The sequence below is a fragment of the Lepidothrix coronata genome, unplaced genomic scaffold (assembly GCF_001604755.1).
Source record: "Lepidothrix coronata isolate B3197 unplaced genomic scaffold, Lepidothrix_coronata-1.0 Scaffold5, whole genome shotgun sequence".
Taxonomy (NCBI): domain Eukaryota; kingdom Metazoa; phylum Chordata; class Aves; order Passeriformes; family Pipridae; genus Lepidothrix; species Lepidothrix coronata.
In genome coordinates this window covers 10,061,841-10,084,804 of record NW_016690185.1, presented here as the reverse complement: position 1 = coordinate 10,084,804, position 22,964 = coordinate 10,061,841, and the positions used below count along the sequence as shown (strand labels likewise).

Below are 22,964 nucleotides of genomic sequence, written 5' to 3'. Positions count from 1 at the left end.
TTGACAAATGCTGCTTGACTTAGAGGTGAAGAAGATTGTTGAGAGTTTGCTATTTTCTTACAGAAGTGTCACATATGTGAAAATAACACAATGGTGCGGTCACGGTCCCATATGTTTGAGGGAAGAGAAAGAATTGTGTGTTATGTAATACAAAGCCTGAAAGTATAGGTCAATGTGAAATAAAATGAAAAATTGAAGAAATTAATTTAAAACAAAATACGCTAAGTGCATTCCAAAGTCCAGGAAAAAAACCAATATATATACAACTTTTTCCTCCTTTTCTTCTGTTTTGTTAGAACAGTATGAAATTAGATATTTGGACTGTTTTTTTAATTTATTCATTTATTATCACAAGTGATAATAAACTGAGAGGGCAGCTGCTTCATTATGCAGTGGGTACATAGCAGGCGTAAGCACTTAAATCTTGGTTTAAAACTGCTGGGATTGTTGTGTATTTCAGTGCTTAGTGACAGTTGTTTCCTCTAGTTTTAGAATTGAGTAAGTGTGCTGAACTCATTTTCAGGGTTAAAAAGCTAATTTTGAGTTCTGTGTATCCTAGTCTGGAGTATTTTTCACGTATGGATTGTAGTTTTCAGTTTTTAAAAATAAAATAGTTTAGGTAGAGATTCCTTGCCATAGAAAATAGCATTCAGCCTTTTACTTGTTTGGGCTTATGGGGCTGTTATTCATAGACAAGCTAGCAACACATAACCAGTTTAGAAATACCATATCAGAGGTTTAACAGTGAATTATTAATTCTGACACAATTATAAAGAAGTAATTAATTTTCTGTAACAATTATTTAATATGGATTGCTATGTCTATGCTGTGCATTGTTGCTATTAGAAAATTTCTAACCTTGCTTGCATTTTTGAAAAAAAATCTTTAATTCTCTTTACACTATTTTACGAAGTATTATTTTGTTCTGTGTTTGAGGGGGGGAAGTAATCCTGATGTTTTCCTTATTTACTGAGTTACCTGGTGTATAGCATAGCACTACTGAGAAGGAAGCGAACTGTGTAATATTTGTACACAAAACTGGAGGTTGATATTGCCAGTGACATACAAAAGTGTGTTGGAGAAGGCTTTCCAGGACATTTGATAGTTGTGACAGGAGACATATCTGTTAAATAGCAGAAAGATACAGATGGAAATACATACCTCACCTAAATCTAAGGTGTAATAATTAATAAGTGTGATAATAATGGTTCAATATACTGATTATCTACACAAGAATTTTAAAAGCTGCTTTAAGTGTTAATAGTTTATCAGTATATCGACTAATCAAGTTCTAGGGTGGGGGGAATAAAGTACAAGGAATAATTTAAAATAGTTGTTTACTGTGTTATTAATAACCATAACCATAACTTATAGGATTTTCCCTAAGTTTGGAAAGTTTATATTGTGCTGTTATTACAGGTTTTGTCTTGACTTTCCTGGACTCCAGCTCCTTGTGTAAAGTGGAAAAGGGTGAAAAATCAGGGTACTTTTTGACTGTGTTAATTCAATTCAGACTGTGAAATTTCCTCTACTGGAATTCTGTTTTATTTAAGGCTTAGTTAATTCAGCATCTAATGTCTCAGCCACGGGGAAAAAAATCAATTTAACAGCTTGTTTATTGATTTATAGTATTCAGTTGCAAGACTAAAGAAAAATGGATGAGGAGGCAATCCACTCCTTCACACAGCATAGGCCCAAGACTGTCTGAACCCCGCTCCGTTAGTGTGACTCGTGTTGATGTGGAAGAGAGGTGGGCAGAGGGGAATGGGAGGCTGGCATCCCAGTCGTAATTTTTAGTGTTGTGTCTCATCTGGTTTTGCCCATACAAAGCCTGAGCTCTTCAGAGATGCTCCATTCAGGTCAAAGCCCAGGAAAAATAGCAGGTAGGAGAGGTCCTGGCAATGGTGGAGAGAAGGTTAATCAGGTTAATGCTTTTCTGGTTGTTGTGAAGACTATAAACACATTTTGTGGCATTTTTATGTTCACGGTGAGTGCCTCGGTTTTACATCTGTTATTTGCAAATAATAAAATGCAAAATACCTTAGATTTTTGCCTGGGTGTGGGAATCAAGTACCTGGAGTTGCTCTATCTGTATTTGGAATTGCTGATGACATTGTTAGATCAAGTAAAGAGCAGGAAATTTTTTTTTTTTCAACTGTGGCAGGAGAATCTAATACACCTGAGCCTTTAAAATAGAGCATTTTGGAGTTTAAGGGTCTAAGGGTGCCATGTGAGACAGGGGAAAGAGGAGTGTTTATGGAGAAAGCGAAGAGACATCGGGTGCATGGAGTCTGCTGGAGACCCTGGCGAGCTGTCAGACATGTCAAGAGAGACTCTGAGGAGTTCTTGTTCTGTGACAGACAGAGACTCTGGTAAAATGGTTTTCTGAATGAAGACTTCTCTCAGTTTTATTCAGACGACATATAAATGCTTGATTTGCTCTTATTACTGCTTAATTTTTTCTTTAGAGCTCATTTATGAACAAATTTGGCTGGTTCTAAATGAGTACTGGTGACAACAAATGTGCTATACTTTCATGATCAGCCTAAGTCAGAAAAGACACAGAGCTGATTCTTGTACCTAAATCCATGTCTGTACAGGAATATCTTGGAAGGACAGTGGAAATCAACCAAGTTCTGTATAAACCCACAGAAATAACACTTAAATTTCTAATGCCTATTTGTCTTTTAAACAGTTATGTTGATAACGCCAGAAGACAGTATTTTGGAAGGGGAAAAAATATGACATTGAGTGACAAAAAGGAGATTATCTGGTTTTATTTTAGCTGTGTTGATACTTGTTCAGATATTTGAGTTGAAAACACTAAAGAAAAACAAGTAAAACTGACAGTGCAACACAGTGGTGTATTTTTCCGACCAGGACCTGCAGGAGCATTTTAAATGGGCAAGAGGATTAGGTTTCAGAGAGGTGTCTTTGTGTTTGGCCTCTGACTCTAATTCAAGTTCTCCTTGGGGAATCTTCAGTGACTTTCACCAAGACACTGGTCTTTAAGAAAAAATTGTATCATTGTTTTTTGCAGTCAAGCATGACTGGGGTTTTTTGTGGTGTTTCCATAGAAAGAAGGTGTAACCCTCTTTCCCACTGCATTGCCATTCTTTTCTGGTTTTGTTGTATTTTTCTCTGCAGTTGGTAATATGACATACTTGCCATATTTTAATTCAGAAAAATGTGTGTATACATAGTCTTCATTTTGGGTGACAAGCAAAGTGAATTAGTAAATATGTTTGCAGATAAAGTTTACTGCCCTTAAACCTTTTGTATTTACCTTTAGGGTTTTTTGGATCTTTTGATTACAAAATGCAATCAAAATTTTGAGCTGTGAAGTGAGAATCTGTAAAGCCAAGATAGTTCCCTATATAAATTTATAACCTTATACTTGTTAAAATTTTGTACTTCCTTTGAGATTTAAAATTGAATTTTGATTTCTACTTTTTTTCTTCCTCTGATAGTTTAGAGGTAGTATAGATAATATGGCTCACTGTCTACACACAAATGTAAATTAAATGCCTGTATTCGGAAGTAGTACAGAAGCACAAAAAGAATTTTGGGGATGTGGATCAGCAGTCATCAATAGTTCTTTGTGTAGTTCTGTGACAAAAAAACAGGGTCACAGCTAGAAGGAAAGATGTGATTTTGTGAGTATGACAAATACTGATAACTTCACGCACATCTGGTGTCTGAACTTTCAACACGCAGATGCAGATTTGGGATAAATGGCAAAAAGTGGCACAAAGAGAGTCATGGCTTAAGATGCAGTCTTACAAAAAGTGACTTAAAGATTTCAATCTGTCAGAGAGGAGGTGAATATACAAGATGTATATAGAGGAATAATACTACCAGGGACAAAACACCTCTTTCCTCTAGAAGAGGAAAAACGTAAGAACCTCAAATGGCTGCATGCTGAGGTCAGGCTCATTTAAATTAGAAGTGAGGCACAATTATTTATCTTTAACTGTGGGGCTATTAATCATTAGAACAAATTACTGAGAAAAGTCGTGGAAACAGACAATTGCCATAAATTATAACTCCTTGAGGAATTACCACTGGATTCAGTTATTGGTTTCACCAAAGAAGCATATTATGGAACCAAAATACATTATCTGAAGGAAATTGAACTCAAGCAGTAGCACAAGCCACATAAGGCCAGGATATTATCAGCTGTGCGATACCATAGCATGGTTGTAATTGTAATCATAGCTACAGCTCCATCATTTGTTTTTTTCTTCATAACAGTATCATTAAAGTGATTTCTCATCCTCTTGCCTTTTTTCAAGGAATGTTAAGGAAATGAAAGTTGTTGGATTTTCATGCTTAAACGGAAATAAGGATAACACAAATTTTACAGCTTTGCTTATATTTGCAAGGAGTCTATCATTTTGCTGTCAATATAAACTGGTATCTTTTGGCTTTTTTAAAGGTCCTTTGCAAATGCCAAATGCTGATTGTTATAATCAGGCTTTTAAACCACCACGTAAACAGCAGGTTATGTAAGACTCTGTTTCCAACCAGTTCTATTAAAGATAAAGCTGTTTCATTTGTGGGCTATATAATATAAATTAATTTCTTACAAGTCTGTGGATAACTTCCTCTTCTGATATTTTATATTTAGGTAAATTTAAATTTAGGTAAGATCTATTAATCATGTTAAAAAGAATTAAAACTGACTCAGAGTATTTTGGATTCCTTCTAAGACAGGTAGCAGTTTCCCTAGCATGCTACTCCATCAGAGCTTGAGCAACATAGCTAGGCAAGAATGAGGGTTCAGAGCCAGCAACAACAAAGAAACCAACCAGACATTTCAAATAAATTTCCTCAAGGATTTTTGTGTCTAGAAACAAAACATCTGAATTTAAATGGAGAGCAGCTTAAAAAAAAATCCCAAACTTGCCAAACTCCCCAGCAACTGAAGAAAACTTCATTTTATACACCCTGTTTTAATTAGGCAGTAGAGTTTATGTCTAAAAGAAGACAAGCAGCCTGTTGTCCTTTGGGTTGAATGCCTACTGGACATGTTTCCTGAGGGACACATTCCTCAGGAGCCAAGCTGCAAGTAGAGCATGGATTACATTCTTTGTTTGGAAGTTTCTATGGCTATGGTGACTTTTTCTCTGAAACTATTCAGGAGTTATGCTTGAAATACAACCTGTGCTCTCTCTTATACGGCACCCTTTCCTGCAGACTATGTGTCACTTAGATAAGCCAATCCTGCAGCCCTGGCAGAAATATCTGATGTTAGCTAGACCTCATTATTAAATAGCCTTGTTCACCCTCTCAGTAAATGACTTGATTTAAATGCTTAGCTGTGGAAATCACATTGTTGGCTTTTTCAGTCTCTGTATAAAGCCTTTGCTCAAAACCAATTGATATAGATTATTCATTTTGTTGTAATGCTGAAAAAGCACTGCACTACCATGGTACTACAGCTGTTAAAATGGAGACTGAAAGCATACATTTCATTAATCGTCCTGGTGGTTGCAATGGCAGCACAGATCAAAAAAGGATATTAGCCAGTTTCCTACAGGACTCTAACATGCCTGATTTTGTCTGGATGTCAAAACATTGGTTTTTATGCCATGTACATTCACATAACTGTTAGCTTTTTCCATCTTTTGATTTCATTAAGAAGTAAAGGCAATGTAGATGCATCACTGCACACTTATGATGATTGACTTCTGTTCTTGGGTTCTATTATAATGTTCAGTAGAAGTAAAATCTGACTCAAACCCTCTAAAGAACCAAAAATCCCCACCCATCAAAAAATTGCTCTATATATGTATATAGCAACCTAAGGGTTATTAAACAGCGACCCCAACCCATTTTACTTAAATGTCTGCCCCTTGCCAAATATCTCTAAAGAGTGGTGGGAAATATACAGATTAGAGTACAGTAAATTGATCACTTCTGTTCTCTAACATGAAATCATTTAGGTTGGAAAAGTCCTTTAAGATAATCAAGTCCAACCATAAACCTAATGCCGCCAAGTCCACCACTAAAGCATGGCTCTAAGTGCTACATCCAGGTGGTTTGAAAAGAGGAGACCTGAATACTTCTGTTCAACTTTTTTTTTTTGCACATTTATCTTAAATAATGCAGTTAAAAACAATATTTTTAATAGGAAGAAGTGATTCTGATATTCTGCAAACTGCAAAGTTGTGTGTCAAACAAGGTGAAGCACAGTGAAGCAAGGCCTGCAGCCTTCTTATCTAATAGAGGCCAGTGCCAGATGCTGTGAAGAAAGATTAAAAAAAAAATCTGACTTTTTTTAGGGAATTGTGGAGTTCTCTGCTTTTCTGTCTTGTTCCAAACACTAGATAGTTGCAAATCATCTTAAGTCTTTAAGTCATATTTATATCTCCTATATACCTTCCATGCCTGCTGTCCTGAGAGAATGTAGACTTTTCCTCCTTGGAGATATCCAGAAGTAGACTAGATAAGTTCCTGAACAATCTCATACAATTGCTTTGAGCAGGAGATTGGGTTATATGACCTTCAAAGGTCCCCTTGAAGCTGAATTGTTCTATGGTGCCATGATTTAATCTACCTTCCAGATATCCAAGTCAAAAGCAGCAAGTGAAGGGCTGCTGGGAAAGGCAAATGTGCTTGGGGTTTTTTTAGTGGTTGTTTTTTCTGACTGTTAGCACATGTCCTTGTTATAGCTCAATAGTAATGTTATAATTTTGCCTGAATATTAAAGTAGCAAGTGAATTTTGGAAGGCAAGAGCTGCCATAACTTCAAGGTTCAAATCAAGGAAAAAGGGAGAAGATGGTTATGGAGAACATGGCCAGTGGCAGAATAAGGTTGGCATCATTAGCTGGTATGAATGGAAATGGATATGAATAGAATTATCTCAAAAGGCAATGCAGAAGCTGTCAAGTGTCAGGTATATTTGGAATGTAAGTTAAAAAAAGCCCACTTCATTGCTAGTCATAAAAGTCTTCAAACCAGCTCTGAAGAATTTTGTATTTTTAAACATTTTACAGTAGATGCTTAATCCTGCAAATTATCATGGCTGTCAGTAAATGTCGTGAGCTGGTGGGTTGATTGTAGTTACAAGACAAGATGATTGTAGATTGCATATGTGCTCATTATGCTGATCTCCAAAAGGTTAGCAGTAAGATGGGGCAACAAAAGGTGGGAGGAAGGGATTGTTGTTCTTTTTATTCTTAAACATTTACTAGACTCAGCAATAAATTTGATTTAAGTGACATAATGGTGGTGTCCAGCAATTAGCCTGCACTTCCAAATTAACACTGCGTTCACCAGTGTGGTCTTGACTTGACTAATTGGCTGCCTTTCCTTTTTAGCATTCTGTTGTGATTGTATGATGACAGTGATTCAGCATGTACAACACAGGCGTAAAAAAATAATTTAATGCTCCACTTACTCAGCAGGAGTGATTGACACTCTCTTGGGTGACTGTTACAGCAGAGCTGATTAGGGTAGCACATTGGCAGTTGCTTCACCATAACAGTGAAGCCAAGACAACTGTTCTAGTACAATATCTTTTTGAAAGTCCGAACGTGGTAAAATTACTGAATATGATTGACAGCTTGAACTAGCTATATTGCTAGATGGGTATCTAGAACAAGAAAACACAAAGGTGATGTACAAGTAGTACACCCAAAACACAAATAAACAGTGATGACTTCTGCAAGGGAAGAACTAATCCTTTACATTTGCATGTGACTGAAAAGTAGGTTTGTTTGGTTTGCATTTAACAGCACCATCTGTTTTTTATAAAGAAAGATCATTTGCTTGTTAATTAATCACTTTTTATAAAAACACCTAATTTATGTGGAGGAGGAGGAGAAGTTATTATCAAACCTAAAACTGTTTTTCTTTTGCTGAGTTTGCCACCTTTTTCTGTTATCACTCATCCAGCTTTACTGTCAGCTGAATCCTTCTGGACAAAATGTCCAGCACACAGCTGGATAAACACATCATGTGGTAGGTGACCAATTGACTCATGGGTTGAGCACAGAGGGTAACAGTGAATGGTGTGTCATCAGACTGGCGACCTGTCACTAGTGCGGTTCTGCAGGGCTCCATCTAAAGCCCTGTGCTCTTCAACATCTTCATAAATGACTTGGATGCAGGACCGGAAGGGATACTAAGCAGGTTTGCAGACAATACAAAACTGGGAGGGCCTGTTGACGCCCTCAAAGGCAGGGAGGCCCTGCAGAGAGACCTCGACAAATTAGAGGACTGGGCAATCACCAACTATATGAAGTTCAACAAGGGAAAGTGATGGATTCTGCACCTGGGATGGGGCAATCCTAAATGTTCGTACAGACTGGGGAATGAGATCCTGGAAAGCAGTGCCACGGAAAGGGACCTAAGGGCCCTGGTCGACAGCAAGTTGAATATGAGTAATCAGTGCCCTGGCAACCAGGAGGGCCAACCGTGCCCTGGGGGGCATCAGGCAAAGCATCGCCAGCTAGTCAAAGAAGGGGATTGTCCTGCTGTGCTCTGCACTGGTGTGGCCTCACCATGAATATTGTGTGCAGTTTTGGGCACTGCAATATAAGAAAGAGATTGTCCAAAAGAGGGCAACAAAGATGGTGAAGGACCTTGAGGAGAAGCCATGTGAGGAGCAGCTGAGGTCACTTGGTCTGTTCATCCTGGAGGAGACTGAGGGGAAACCTCATTGCAGTCTACAACTTCCTCGTGAGGGAAAGAGGAGGGGAAGACACTGATTTCTTCTCTGTGGTGACTAGTGACAGGACCCAAGGGAATGGCCTGAAGTTGTGCCAGGGGAGGTTCAGGTTAGATATTAGAAAAAGGTTCTTCACCCAGAGGGTGGTTGGGCACTGGAACAGGCTCCCCAGGGAAGTGATCACAGCCCCAAGCCTGACAGAGTTCAAAGAGCATTTGGATAATACTCTCAGGCACATGGTGTGACTCTTGGGGATAGTCCCATGCAGGGCTAGGGGTTGGACTCTGATCCTTGTGGTTCCCTTCCAACTCAGCATATTCTGTGATTCTCTGAAAATACTCTTAAGATCATTTTTCAGGAGCATTTTTGTTTCTTGGGATCATGGAAGGAACCAGAACTGCTCGGAGGAAGTTTGCAAAGAGAAAATTGTTTCTAAAATAGATTACCTTCTTTTACTGTAGGGTGAATTATTTTATGATTTCCAAGTTTCTGCTTGGACAGGAAACAATAGCTTGGTGGAACACTAGCTGGCTGAAAGTGAAGCAGCAGAGCAATTTTTTGAGTGTTTTATGCAGCTAAATGGAAAAGTATTTTTTGAATTTCATGGCCTATTTTAGAAAACACTTCCCCAGTTTGCTAGTGCCTCTTAGTTCTTTTTGTTGTTCTTATGTTTTTTGTCACAGGGACCATGTTTCACAGTAGCAAAGAGGTGCCTGTGAGCTCACCTCTGCAGAGCCCCGCTTCTGTTGAGCAAAGGCAGCTCCTGGAGTAAAAGGTTTGCAGGATTAGGTTCCATTTCCCATGACCTTGCAAACCTTCACAGCCAGATGGTGGTAGGAATGAGAGTTGATGCCATGTCCATTTAGCCCAGACAGAGCAAGTCAATGTGAAAAGTAAATATTCCTTATCATCATTTTTCCTTTTTGAAAGCACTGAAAGTTTTAAAGAACTTTTCAGGAAAAAAACACCCTTTCTCTGGAAATTATCAACTTTTGACTGTATTTTCTAATGAAAACACCATGACTGTTTCATTAGTAAATTGTAAACAATACTTTCCCTGTTTACTCAAGAATGTGGATTTTTTTTCTCATAGGTACATCAAGGGACAGTTGAATTGAAATTGGAATGCTTAAAATGCACAGAAAGTGGTTTGTTGTGTAAAATATCTGTAAAGAAATAACAGATTAAGAAGGTTATTCTTATTAGCACAAGTATTGGATTGTGATAGTCACTTGGCAGTGGTGATTGACCAGTAAATTGAGAAGGTTGTTTTAGTCAAGTTTTTGCAGATGACTGTGTGTGACTTAAGTAACAACATGTCACCAAAATTCAAAGACCGTAAAATTTCATGGTAATGAGGTATCTACCTTAAAAAGAAGAGTTGGCCTCTTGGGTCCTTACCAGCATTTTTAGAATATATAGCAGTTTTCTACATACCTTTGAAAATGGTCTCTGATTTTATCCAAGATTTTAATCTTAGAGGAATTCTTCTTTGCCCACCTGTGTTATTTTTGTCTGAAGAAAGCAAACTTGCTTATATTATCAACTTGTGTTCTTAACTTTGTATGAACCAATGAAGAAAATGAAGACAATTTGTTAAATAGATTTCCAACTGCTTAAGGAAAACTTCTTTATACAATAGAAGCTATAGGTTTATTTAAAAATAAATACCTGGACTATTTTCTCTGACAGAACAAGATGTATAAAGCAGATGCATTGTATGATACAGTGTCATTTCTGGTTTAAGGCCACTTACTGGATTTGTGTTTCAGCCAATTTTTATCATATACATTTGTCACTATACAATATATACATTGTGTGATATGTAATGGTATATATTGATTTTGCGAACAAAGCCAGACTGAGATGCAACAACAGTTATTACTTGGTTTTACCATACAAACACAACATTTGAAGGGCAAGTTCATGGCCTGTGACTCAGATAGAAATTCAAGGCCTTGTGGGTTGTAGGGAGTGGACTGCAGTGTGGATGGTTTCAGCCAAGGCCACAGGGGCTGCAGGATCCAGATGGGACAAAATAGGACCAGGAGAAAATTGGATTTAGACCATTTCTGTAAGTGTACAGAGACAGACAGAGGATGAATTTTGATGGGTGTTTTGTCTGCATGTGGGGAAATGAACATATGTGCACGAGTGCACATATGTGCACGCTGTGAGTGTACATGCACTCACACGTACTCACATGCACTCATATGTACAAGTTTTAAATGCGTATCATAATTGCTCCCTGCAGTTTTCAATTTTTAGTCATCAGAGGTGACTTTAGAGGCCCTAACTTTATTCACAGTGTAAGTCTCCCTTCTGTGCTTACTATTTATTTATTACAGACTGTATTCCACTTCTTTTTTATTTATTTCATAGGATGATTTTTATACTTCTTACCTTGGAGGACTGAAATTTTTAAGTACAGGAGAAAGGAACTGAAGCTTTAACGATATCCATAGAAAATTCTTATTTAGCTTATTCACATTACTCCAACTTAGTCATTTTGCTTAATACTCATAATATCCTAAGCTCCCAAATATATTGTTTGTAAACAAAACCATAAAAACATATTTATGAATGTGCATTGGAAAGAAATGAAAAATATATCACCTAAGCAAACTGGTGATTTATTTATATTCAAATAAATGTTTGTAAATGCTTTCTTCATAGAGTTTAATACTTTGGTTCACTGTTAAGGTGGGTAAAAAGTGTATACGTGTGTGTGTAAGTACACATTATATATTCTTTTGCAATATATTCTTTATAATATAATTACTATTGTTTTAGATGATGTCTTCCACTCTGATTTAGTATAGCCATGCCACTAATATTTAAAGTCAAAGATTAATTTTTCCCTATCACTATTAATTTTGTAAATGACTTTACACAATTAAACTTCACAATTGTAGTCCTAGACAAGTTTCCTAGGAATTTTATAATGGCAGGCTTTCCCTGTGGTTGCTCTTGCAGTCTCATGGCTGCTGATATGCTGATCCATGTTTTACACTACCAGATAGGTTTTGTTTATTTGGAAGAATGAGCTTAAAGAGGTCATGCCAGCTTTTCTTCTCCCTTCCTAGACTATATATCTCCCTTTAATTTAAACTCAGACTTAAAAAAAAAATAAAAAAGGAAAGTAAGTTTCTGCAGCTAAACTAAACTGGAGAAATCAATGGAATTTATTATCAAGGGATGTCTAATCTCTCAAGCTAATACAAGACTCTGCAGCTATTGATTACATGCTAAGGGTGCACAAACTGTTAGTCATACATGGAAGCAATAGAATAAACGTACTATCAAGAGGAAATGGGCAAATAATTGTCTGTAGTGCAGTTATTTTTATGTCTTTACTATACTTCTGATGCAGGGACAGCTGTATTTTGCATCCAAAAAGGTACGTCCTAAAATATATTGAATATCCCCTCATTGCTACTGAAACTAGTGTAGTAGAGCTGATTATTTACGTAATAATTCAGATGTTTTCTTCAGCTCTCTGAGATATATGTAGTCAATAAGAAATTTGTAAGCTGGCTTAATAGGTCAGTTGCTAGATGAAGTGAAAAGGGAAAAAGCTCATAGATTTTCATGCAATTACATTATAACCTTTGTTTGCACCAAAATAAATCTTCTGTGCTAGTACAGTGTTTATACCATAGTTTCATTTGTTCCGGGTTCATATTTCACGTGATAAATAGATGGACATACTATTGCACACAAAGTGGATTCGTTTTGTATTTGCATCCATATTTGGATTTGTTTTGTATTCTGTATGTGTTACATATTTGAGAAGGGACATGCCCAGTAATCCCTTTGATTTTTTTATTTTGGGAATATATACCTATTAGTTTTTCCTTTCCTGTCAGAGTGCTGAAAAGACTTCAAATTGTACTACTTCTGTCAACTTCATTTAGCTTCTCTTTCTTTGATGTTCACTATTTCTTAATGCTTCTAAGTTTAAAAAGATTGAAGTCCTGAGTTTCCAAATGTGTCTCCCTAAAATCAGGTCTCTACTGACATGGAACAAGATTTGAAACTCCCCCCAAAACCCTTCAAACAAACAAACCAAAGAAAAAAACCCCACCACCAAGTGCCTCAGACTTTCCAACCTGCATTTACACGTGAGACAGCTGTCCTGGTTTTTGTACATTATGAGAATGAGTGAGTGCAGATACTCCAATACTGGAATATCTGGAATAGTAACTTATTCTAATAACATATGAGAAGGCTATATTGATCCAGTTGGTAATATAATGTGGCATGGTTTTGGCTTGGAATACACATAAGTAGGTAGAAGAGTCCCTGACTGAAGATAAGTAGTTCATGAACTATCAATAAGTAGTTGTTAAGGAATTGAGGCAGATGCTGATAATTGATTTAAGCCTTTACTTAAAAGCTGTCCTTTAACTAGTAAAAAGTCTGCCAGAATTACAGGCTAGAAACTTGAGTAGAATTGGCAAGAATTATTCTGTCATAAAGACAGACTGGATCATGAAGATTAGGCTGAAATGCATGGTACTTCTGGAATGTTTGAAGGATCTTCCTGTACTGTCATCACATTGTTAAATAATGGAGTTATTGGGAGTTAGTCTGAACTAAATTCTTTTGGATTTGTAGATTAATAATCCTTGAAACATAGGGGCTTCATCATGGATATTCTAGGACAGTTTACCTAACCTAGGGATTTTTGCTTGCTTCGTTCGTAACATAATTTATTATAGTATGCTCATTTGACAACAGCAGATCACCCACAGAAGTTCAGAAGTGATCACAGTTGATGTGCATAGTTCTTGCTCAGATTGTGGCTATCTCTTGAAATGTGTAACTCTAGTTCGATCCTTTTTAATGAGTCATATGCTTCTACATTGCTTCTACATTCAACAGTCCTAATCAAGTTTATTATCTTAGTATCTGTACAAAAAAACATTGCTTGATTTATCATTCACTAATAACAAAAGTAATAATTGAGAGTAATGCAGCTGAAATGAGCAAGCCAGAAACCTTTGTTTATTGTTTTCTTACCGCACATCTGACAGTTATTCTGGTTTGGGTTGTACTTCCATTGTAACTTTTCACTCATACCTTTCTTCCAGGTTCTCATCAGGGTTCTTTTAGAAGAATTCTTTACAGCGACAGGACTGTAACTTTTTTTTTTTTTTTTTAGTTTTGGGAACATTTTGTTTTTGTAGGACCTTACATGAACCGAGGAAGCAGCAGGAGCCACAGTGGCATCTTAGAATAATCCTCTTTTATTTCCCATGTGCCAAGGAAAGAGTTACCCTGGAAAGGTCAGGAGAAGCCACAGGACAAAGAAGCTCATGCTCTCATAGAAGAAGAGTCTGGGGAATTCTAGTGGCTGTTTAGACTGAGAATATTAGCGGAAATATGAGGACTTTTTTTCTGTGTAATTTTTGTTTTAAAATGTAAGGGCAAAATAATTAAAAGAGCCTCTGGCAGAAACACTGTGCTTTAAATTATGGGGTTACTACCTTAAACAAAATTTACTGTACTTCTTTAATAATGGTCATACCTTTGCTTTTGTATGTCAGGGTTTTTATTTAATATAAGCTCCATACATCTCTGCAGTTCCCACAAACACACAAATTTGTGCGTTATGACATGTTCCAAGTTCAGTTGGTTTTCACCTCCAGTGTCACTGATGAAGATAGCCTGGATCACTCTTAAACTTGATATGAATTTCAGTCAATGTAGTTAAAGCAGGAATTTGAAGTCAGCTCCTCAGTGTAATGCCAAACTAGAAAGAGTTCAAGGGGGAGGAAGGATCCAAAAGCCAACCCCAATTAAAGAGTTGTATACCCAGTGTATAGACAGGATATGCTGGTTTCCAAGAAGCACCGTCTTTATCTGAAATGTTTGTGCTTTAATATTTGTGTGATTGTTTTCCATTTCATTTGAACAAATGTGTATTCTGTCTGCCAGTTTGAAGATCTAATTCCTCTTTCCCTGCCAGGTAAATCTAAATGAAACTGTATTGCAGTCAATATTTAGAATTTCTGGGGAAAGGCAGGAAAATCAGAGGACTTGTCATATTTTACTGGCCTCATTGTATAGGATTTTTGTCAAAACTTTTGGGACTTATGTTTGTTTCTGATTGACAGCAGGCTAATATGTATTATCATTAAGAACAGTTTCTGAGACAATGCATGCTCTGACCTTGCTGCTTCTGCAGCTGTGAAGGCTTTTGTTTTCACTCCCATCTCTGTGTAAGTGAAGATAATCTCTACAAAGGGGCTCAATATTGACCTGTCATATCATGTGTTGCTTATCAAGCACTAAAGAAATTGAATTTCATTTTATCTGGAGCATTGTATTAAATCACTGTGCAGTTGAGAGGTGGTATAGGGTCAACAGGTTCTGTCTCTTTCGCCATCTATCTCTGGATTATTAACCTTTGGAGAATTACTAAGATGTTCTTTATTTTATCCCATAACGTTGGGTTAAATCTTCTTGATCCATAAATTGTTGCCATTGAGTGCCACGTACATGTAATTCTTTTATAAGGTTTCTGGATAAGGATTGAAGATTTAGTAATCTGTATAAATGTAGAGATCCCTTATCATTCTGGGTTTTTCTGTTCTTTTGATATTCTCTCAATGCCTCTGTTTTTAATTGGTTCATTGAGGGTAAAAGCAGTCAGATTGGATGATAGATATGAGTTAGTGAACACTTGGTAGTATTTGTTTGCCAAGAGAAAAAGCAGGGGTGAGGAAAAGGGAGATTACAGAGCTGGGTATGGCCAAGAATTAAAAGCAAAGGACAGAGAGAGAAGCTGGCCATAAGCAGAGATGGGAATGGGGTGGAGGTCATAGCAGCAGCCCATGGGCAGACAGAGTCTGGTAGAAGGGAGTCTGTCATCATTAGAGGGGCTCAGGAGAATCTACAGGTCAACACTGCTACCAGCACCAAATCTTCCATATGCCTTGTTGCCATATTTCTGTTTGAAGACCTAACTCTTCTAGTCAGGATGTTTGTGTTTAAGAGCTTGATACAGTCACAGGATATGAATTTCCTGCAACAACAGAAGTCGGCATACTTTCTGCTATCACCACAAAGAACTTCCTCCAGTGTTAAGTATGTTTTCTTCTGGCAAAAAAAGGCTTGAAAAAAGTAGATTACAAATATCTTCTCCCCAAAATTTTAAATTTAAATACAAGATGTAATGCAAAAAAACCCAAAACAACCCAAACTTGTTTCAATAAATTTCAAAGCTCTGAAACAAGAAATCTTTTTAAATGAATAAGCGAAATTATTGTTTTTCAAATAACATCCTTATGCTCAGATATTCACTTAGTGTCTGAGCACTTTCTTTTTCAAACTTGTTTTAAGAAAATCTGAATAAAAAAGAAAACAAACTCTTTAAAAAAGGACTAAAGCTGAGTGTTGGACTTAGCATTTTGGTGGAAGCATTGGCACATAAATTGTAAATGAGGTCTCTGAATTGTTGCTGCTTGCTGCTGCTATCTGATGGTCAGAGCACTGGTTACTGTTCAGTTTTCTTGTGGCCCTGGCAGTAAATCACTGTGTATCTTTGAACAAGCTATTAACCTTTTTTGTGCCTCGTTCTCCTCACAGAAAAGGATTAACATTGCTTACATATCTCACAGGGGTAACTGGTAGATTAATGTTTGAAAAATATTAAGTGCCTTCTGCCATTGTTATTGAAACTCCAACAGACAGGTCAAGGAATGAATAGGTATATTGAGAGCATCTTTTTTCTTCCCTCTTTGGCATAGGGTGCCAATTTGACTCGGGTAGTTCAACAAAGAAGTGAGAAGTCATGGGCTTGAAAATCCATGTATTTTGGATAAAAGTTCTAGATGAGAATGAAAGAGGAAAGATGGGAAAACACTTGGAAGACAAGATGTGAATTGAATTTCTGGAATTAGCAGTACTGAGAGAATATCCAGAGATCAGAAGAGAATACATAAATTGAAATTATATTCCAGTAGGATTAGGGAAATATTTCAGTGAAACACAAACCCTAAATTGTGATGAGGAAATGGAAAAAAAAAAGCAGATGAACACTTCTTTTCACCCCCATCAAGAGTTAAAAGTTATTTTTAATGAGATGGCTGAGATTTTTGGGAAGCCTTCTCAAAAATTCAAGTGTTTTATCTGAGAAAAGTAATTATTTGATGATTGCTTTCTACTGAGGTGTTACAGATGGAGGCTTTGTGGTATGGTAGTTTAAAACAATTGGTCTTTACCTCTAGAGATTCCCAAGATGAACATTGCCCAGAAGCAAGAGGAAAATTGTGTTTTTAAAGCACCATTTTAGGAGCAGTGGGACTGTTGGCAGAGTTTACCAAAGCTGTTGAGAGACTCTGCAGACTTTAATTACCATCTCGATATTGCAGAAGTTGTTTAATTTCTGCCAAAGAATGGAATATTTGTGAGAAAGCGAGATCACACTCTGTCTTTCATTCTTTCCTTTTTGACAGGTGAATAAAGAATGCTTTTCAATATCTCCTCTGATACTGTGACACATTTGTAAAATTTGCATAGAATTGTAAAATAATTTTTCTTCAAGATTAACAAAGCTTTTATTTTTTCTCCTTCTCTTTTGAAAGTGCCGTATGGCATAGCATAAATGCAGTTTAAGTCTTGTCTTGAAAGCTGCAAGATGAAAAATGGAGTATATTTTCCATTACTGTTCAGTTGGCTTCAAACATTAATAGTTTCATCGTTCATCATCAGACAACATGTATTATGTTGTCTTAATTCCAATAAATTTTGAATTCAGGTTTGAATTCCATCTCTGGTGAGAGTGGTTGGAGGCACAACCTGGATTAGTAGAATAAAGCGGAAATTATTAGAATGAGAAGAATCATTCCATTTTAGAAGGAAAACTTAGCCTATAACAATTTCCTTGGTGAAGGATATGTTTACTCTTTTAGGCCTCAAACTCTAAATCAGAGTATGTATAACTAGGTTTTTCACTGTCATTCAGATGAGAAAAGGGCTGATTATATATATACATATATATATATATATATAAATATACATATATATTTGTCTCAGCAGTTATCTTCCTCTATGACACTTGAGTGTGTTCAGTTTTTTCCAAAGTGCTTGCGGTGGATACTGATTCTTTGAAGACTCTTACCAGCTCCTTCAGTAGGTCTACTGTGTTGGTACATTTTTTTTCCATGACCGCCTCACACCTCCCTGTACTTGTTAAAGCACCAGCCTTTGTTTGCTCTATAAAACCCCTTTTTCCCCCCTTCTCTTCAAGTCTCTTATCTTTCAAGGACCTTTTCAATGCTATCCTTCCGCTTCAAATTTCTATTGTTACAGTGCATAGTGTGTTCAGAAAGCTACTGCCCAGGAATTCTACTTATTCATTTGTATTTTTCACCATATATATGATAAATCAGTACTTTAAGGGGAAAGGTAACATGCTTGTTCAAAATCCAGAAAGGGAAGGATAGGTCATGGGAACAAATACGAGTAGTTTTTAATCCTTAACACTTGTCATGTTACTAGGAATAGCTTTATGTTATATTTAGAATTTGGTTGTTTTGATGTTTGAAACTAAATGTTTGCAATTTGTCTGGCAAACTGCATGCTGAATAGATTACACTGATTCACATTTCCTTATTTCAGTATACCATCTGTGCTTTTGGCTAGTTTTTGCCTGGTTGGAACTCATAAATGCAAGTTACAAAGAACGGTTATGCTCTGAAAGAGAAATCCTTTATTTCACTTCCTTGGATAATCTCGACTGTTTTAACCTTAAAACAGCAAGGACACAAGGCTGAAGCTATGTACTACAACAGGCTTTATTTTCTCTGGTGATGAAGCCTGTATTAGCAGGGTATATTTTCACTGAAACTGTAGTATATACAGTCATGGTCATGATTTTCATTGTGTAATCAGTTTAATCAAGTTCAACTATAAAAGTTAGTCTTGCATGAGGAATAAATGCACTAGAGAGACAATGAAAGATTGATGACAGCTTGGGGAGCATCACGTACTCTGCTGGTGGAAATGCAAGTGTGGAGAGCAGCTTGGGGAGCAGGTCAGAGATCACTCACTGAGAGTAATGCCCAAGCACAGTTTTGGTGATTTGAAAGAATTGGGTTACGATGTGAATATCCAAAAGCGCTTTTTGTACTATTTCTGAGGGGTTTTGCTTGAATGAATAGCTTCATTGCTAAAATAATAAACAGTAATTAATATCTGCATCATTTTTGTAACTGCTAGCTTAGTAAGGTAATTAGTATAATTAGTATATAGCATTGCTTGGTGGCATGATAAATCATAATGTAATGAATGTTCACTCTTTACCATTATGATGTATTATCTAATTTATGCAGGTAAAAAAAAAAACAAACGGTAAGGGGGAAATCAAGAAGGGAAGCCAGCAGTGACAGCTGTGTGGCCTTTTGGTCACTTTTCTTGCATCTGCTGCCTGTATTCTCAATTGCTTTGAATCACTCCACTGATAATTAACAGTTCTTTTTCTTACTGTTGCTGAGTCTCAATCACAGATTAAAGCTTGCAAAGAGAGGACAGAGAAGAATGAAGTTAAAAAAATAAAAGACTGCCAGCTTTTTCGCCTTCAGGGTACCTGGGCAAAGGATGATACTTGTCTATTTGTTGGGTGCTTCCTTTACTTTCACTTTCCTGGAGGTATCATCTACCAGCTACAGTTCAGTGCAAGGATGAAGAATTTTAACAGTGTTTTTCTTCATTGTACTCTGTTTTCTAGAACCTATGAGAACACCAAAAACACTGAAGATTGCTGAGATCCAGGCCAGGCACATCGCAGTGGATTGGGAATCTCTGGGTTACAACATCACTCGCTGCCATACTTTCAATGTCACTATCTGCTACCACTACTTCTGTGGACACAATGAGAGCAAAGCAGACTGCTTGGACATGGACCCCAAAGCACCCCAGCACGTCGTGGATCACTTGCCACCCTACACGAATGTCAGCCTCAAAATGATCTTAACCAACCCAGAAGGGAGGAAGGAGAGCGAGGAGACCATTATCCAGACAGATGAAGATGGTATGTGTAAATGCTCTTATGGAAATTACATCCAGGTCTAGTCTAGACAGATGGTAGGAAATGACTTTGTGTGTTACAATATGTGTCCTGAAGGATGCAAGTTGTCTTCTATTAATGTATTAATTAGCCCCAAAATGGTAGCTATAAAAGTGTTATAGCTGTCACCCTGCATATATAGATAAAACTGTCCATGAAACACAAGTCAAACTGAATCTCTCTGTTAACTACTTGAAAGCCACCCATCAAATTAAAGTTATTTTGAGAACTTGGGAATTAGACTCAATCAACCTTATAGGTCCCTTCCAACTCAAGATATTCTGTGATTCCTCTTTAAAATTCTTTTGATGAAGTTTCATTGACAAGAGAGGTGAACTTACCTTAGTTGGGAAGAAATAAAGAATAGATGTATATATGTTAGTGGTGACACATTCAGTGGTTAGGCCATGACTCTTGGTATCAAAGATGCTAAAATAAAAATTGATATTTTCCCCTCATAATATTTAAAATGTGATAGCAAAGAACAATGTTAGTTTCCTTTTCTTATATTTACATTTCATGGAAGTATTGACAACAGCAAAATGAAAATAGATACTTCCATAGGTAACAAAAATAGAATACTTGGACTAATGTAAGACTGTAGATGTATAAAAAAGTAAAATTGAAAAAGGTATTGTATTTGCTTGCCTGTAAAATAAATGAATGGGAAATATAGCTTTATATATGGATAGCAGTCAATGTTAGAATCTGGTAGCACTCTTTTTCCATATATTTTCAATTTTATAAGAAATAAAAGAGGACTATGTTTACTGTTGCAATAAAGAAGAGAGAACAATTTATTTAATAGGTAGAATGTGAGGTACTGTAGAAAACTATAGACACATAGATGCATCCTATGAAGATTTATTGACAAGTACAGAATTAGAATATTTCATGGAATTAAAATTATTTTTTAAAGTTAATTATAATCCATGATGAATTATTTCTGTGTCTGTGTTTACGTTATAGATAGGAATGGTTGCTATTTTCCTTGAGGTTAAATAGAAAGTCATAGGAATATTTTTAGTCCATGGCAAATGGATTACTTTTCCTTTTTAACTGAGTTTACTTATTGGTTATGGTTTCTGATATCCTTTATCTAGTTAGATGTGCTGAGATGGTGGATGGTCACTGTAGCAGTGCTTGTCAGGAACAGAGTGAAGTGCATATGTATATTTTGTCTTCTGTTTTTGTTATGGATTATTCTTGAAAGATGATGCACACAAGGCAGGTTTTGGTCTTAAGCTAGTACGCCAGTGTGCTGTCACTGAACTTGTTTTGAATCAGCTTTGGTGTCACAAGTACTGTAGTGTAGAGGAAACCTCACCCAGTGAACAGAAGTTGCTAAGGTAAACTATTTCAAGCAGATGTTGTTTTCAGGGAGGGACTAATACATTTTAAAAAGTACCTATATTTAGACGCACTGGTGGTAATAATGCTTGTGACCTGAAAATAGCCTCTTGTGAGCTTTTCTCTGTGAAACTGTTGGGAATAGAATGCAGATTTTAATTTTGAGTTACTGATTGACTTGAAAGTCTTTGTCCATTTTGCCATGTATTTCAAAGTACATGGCATGCAGACAACATGCAATACTGAGGGATTCACACCTGTGTCTTTCCTTGAGCTCTCATAGCAATAGTGAACTAAATCCTGTAGTTGACTGCTTATGTGTATGATGTTAGTTCCATGTCTGAGTGATCAAATGTCTGAAACGTTTTTAAAAGACAGTTTGCAGCCTGAAGGAGAACTCAGACTAAGATGATGAGAGGAACAGTTATATATGTGATTCTGTTCCCCACGTTTCAGATGTGCTCAGGTGCAGCTTCATTGTCTTCATGATTTTTGCAGGTTCTATAAAATAAGCATGAGGTTAATTATATCATGAAGGCATTATCAGTGATTCATTTAGGAAAAGGAAAATAGAAGTAGAGTGTTGTCCTTCATTTTTGCAAATACCATTAATTAGAAATAGCCCCTGATTACATGCTATCTGAAATTGTGCACTTACATTGTATAGTTTTCATAAATAGAAACTTTGAAAACTCCAGATGACAACAATTGATAATTAGTTTTTTGTTAGCTTTTCTATAGTGTGGGATTCTTTTCAGTCCCATTTTTTTTCATAAGGTACTGCTAAACAAGCAAAAACTTTATGGACTGTTGGAGATAGAGATGCCTACCCCATGTTTTCTTGTCATACCCATGCTTCCAAGCTGTCCCTTTCTTCTCTTTAGGTGTTGTTGTTTTGTTTTAATCTTTCCCTTCATCTCTCTACATCGATCATCTCGTCTCCTCTCTTCTGTCAGGACTTTTACAAATTTCTGAGCTTATGGAATTCCCTAAAAGCAGAGGAATATGGACTTCTGTGAGGCTCCACTGTGCAGCAGGGTGGATCTCTTGCAGTCTTTCACAAAGGTTCACATTTGTGTAAGGCTGTGCAGCTGGGCTGTGGGTCTTTCAAAAATTGTCAGACCTGCCAGAGTGCTGAATGGTAACTTAGCTGCATATGGTACCAGGAGCAGAATTAACTCAAGAAACAATTAGTAGAAGAATGGGGTAAGAGTCACAATCTATGCTTCGGACCTTTGGAGCCATGACTGACAAATGAGGACAGTTTCATTAGCTTGTAATTCAGTATCTGCAAGAAAGCAAAGCCCAGGAATATCTGACAGTCTGAAGGTAGGCTCTCTTTTGACCAGAGCTAGATCTGAATAATTGGTAGTTTAAGTATTTCTATGTAACATGGAAAGATAGAATTAATCTTAAAGTAAGTTATAGTAATTTCAGAAAGCTGTATTCCATGTAAAAACAAAGCCCTTGAGAGAGACACTGGTAAATAAGTTGTGCAAAAAGAGAATGAAAATAAGGAAATTTTTGAGTGTTGTAAGAGTGAAACATATTTCACTTTGGGAAGAGAGCATTAGGGACTCAGCATTCCTGTGCTATTACAGGGACCCACTGCTTCTCCTTGTTTCTATAGAAGATGGACAACATTTGAAGAATTTGATAAAGGAAGTAGAGGAAGGCTCACGCAACCTGGAGCTGCATACATGCTGAGCAAAGATGATGTTTGGCATTTAGAAACAAAGTACAAAAACCAGCAGTGAATTTATCACTTAGCATGAATCAGCAGCGTGCACATGTTCTTGGAGCTGCCTGCTGACCAGAGCACTGCCAACTCAGAGGGACCCTTTTTTCAAAGCAGTGGA

General features: G+C 36.8%; 1 protein-coding gene across 5 annotated transcripts in view; it reads left to right on the top strand.

Annotated features, from left to right (window-relative positions):
• Positions 1–22,964, top strand: part of PTPRK (protein tyrosine phosphatase, receptor type K) — a 397,810-nt gene that overhangs the window by 281,614 nt on the left and 93,232 nt on the right. For all 5 annotated transcript variants that reach the window (XM_017829151.1, XM_017829141.1, XM_017829132.1 and 2 more), the window contains one exon: positions 19,417–19,719. In XM_017829151.1, the coding sequence (XP_017684640.1) occupies positions 19,417–19,719 (303 nt within the window). The remainder of the gene's footprint in view (positions 1–19,416; positions 19,720–22,964) is intronic.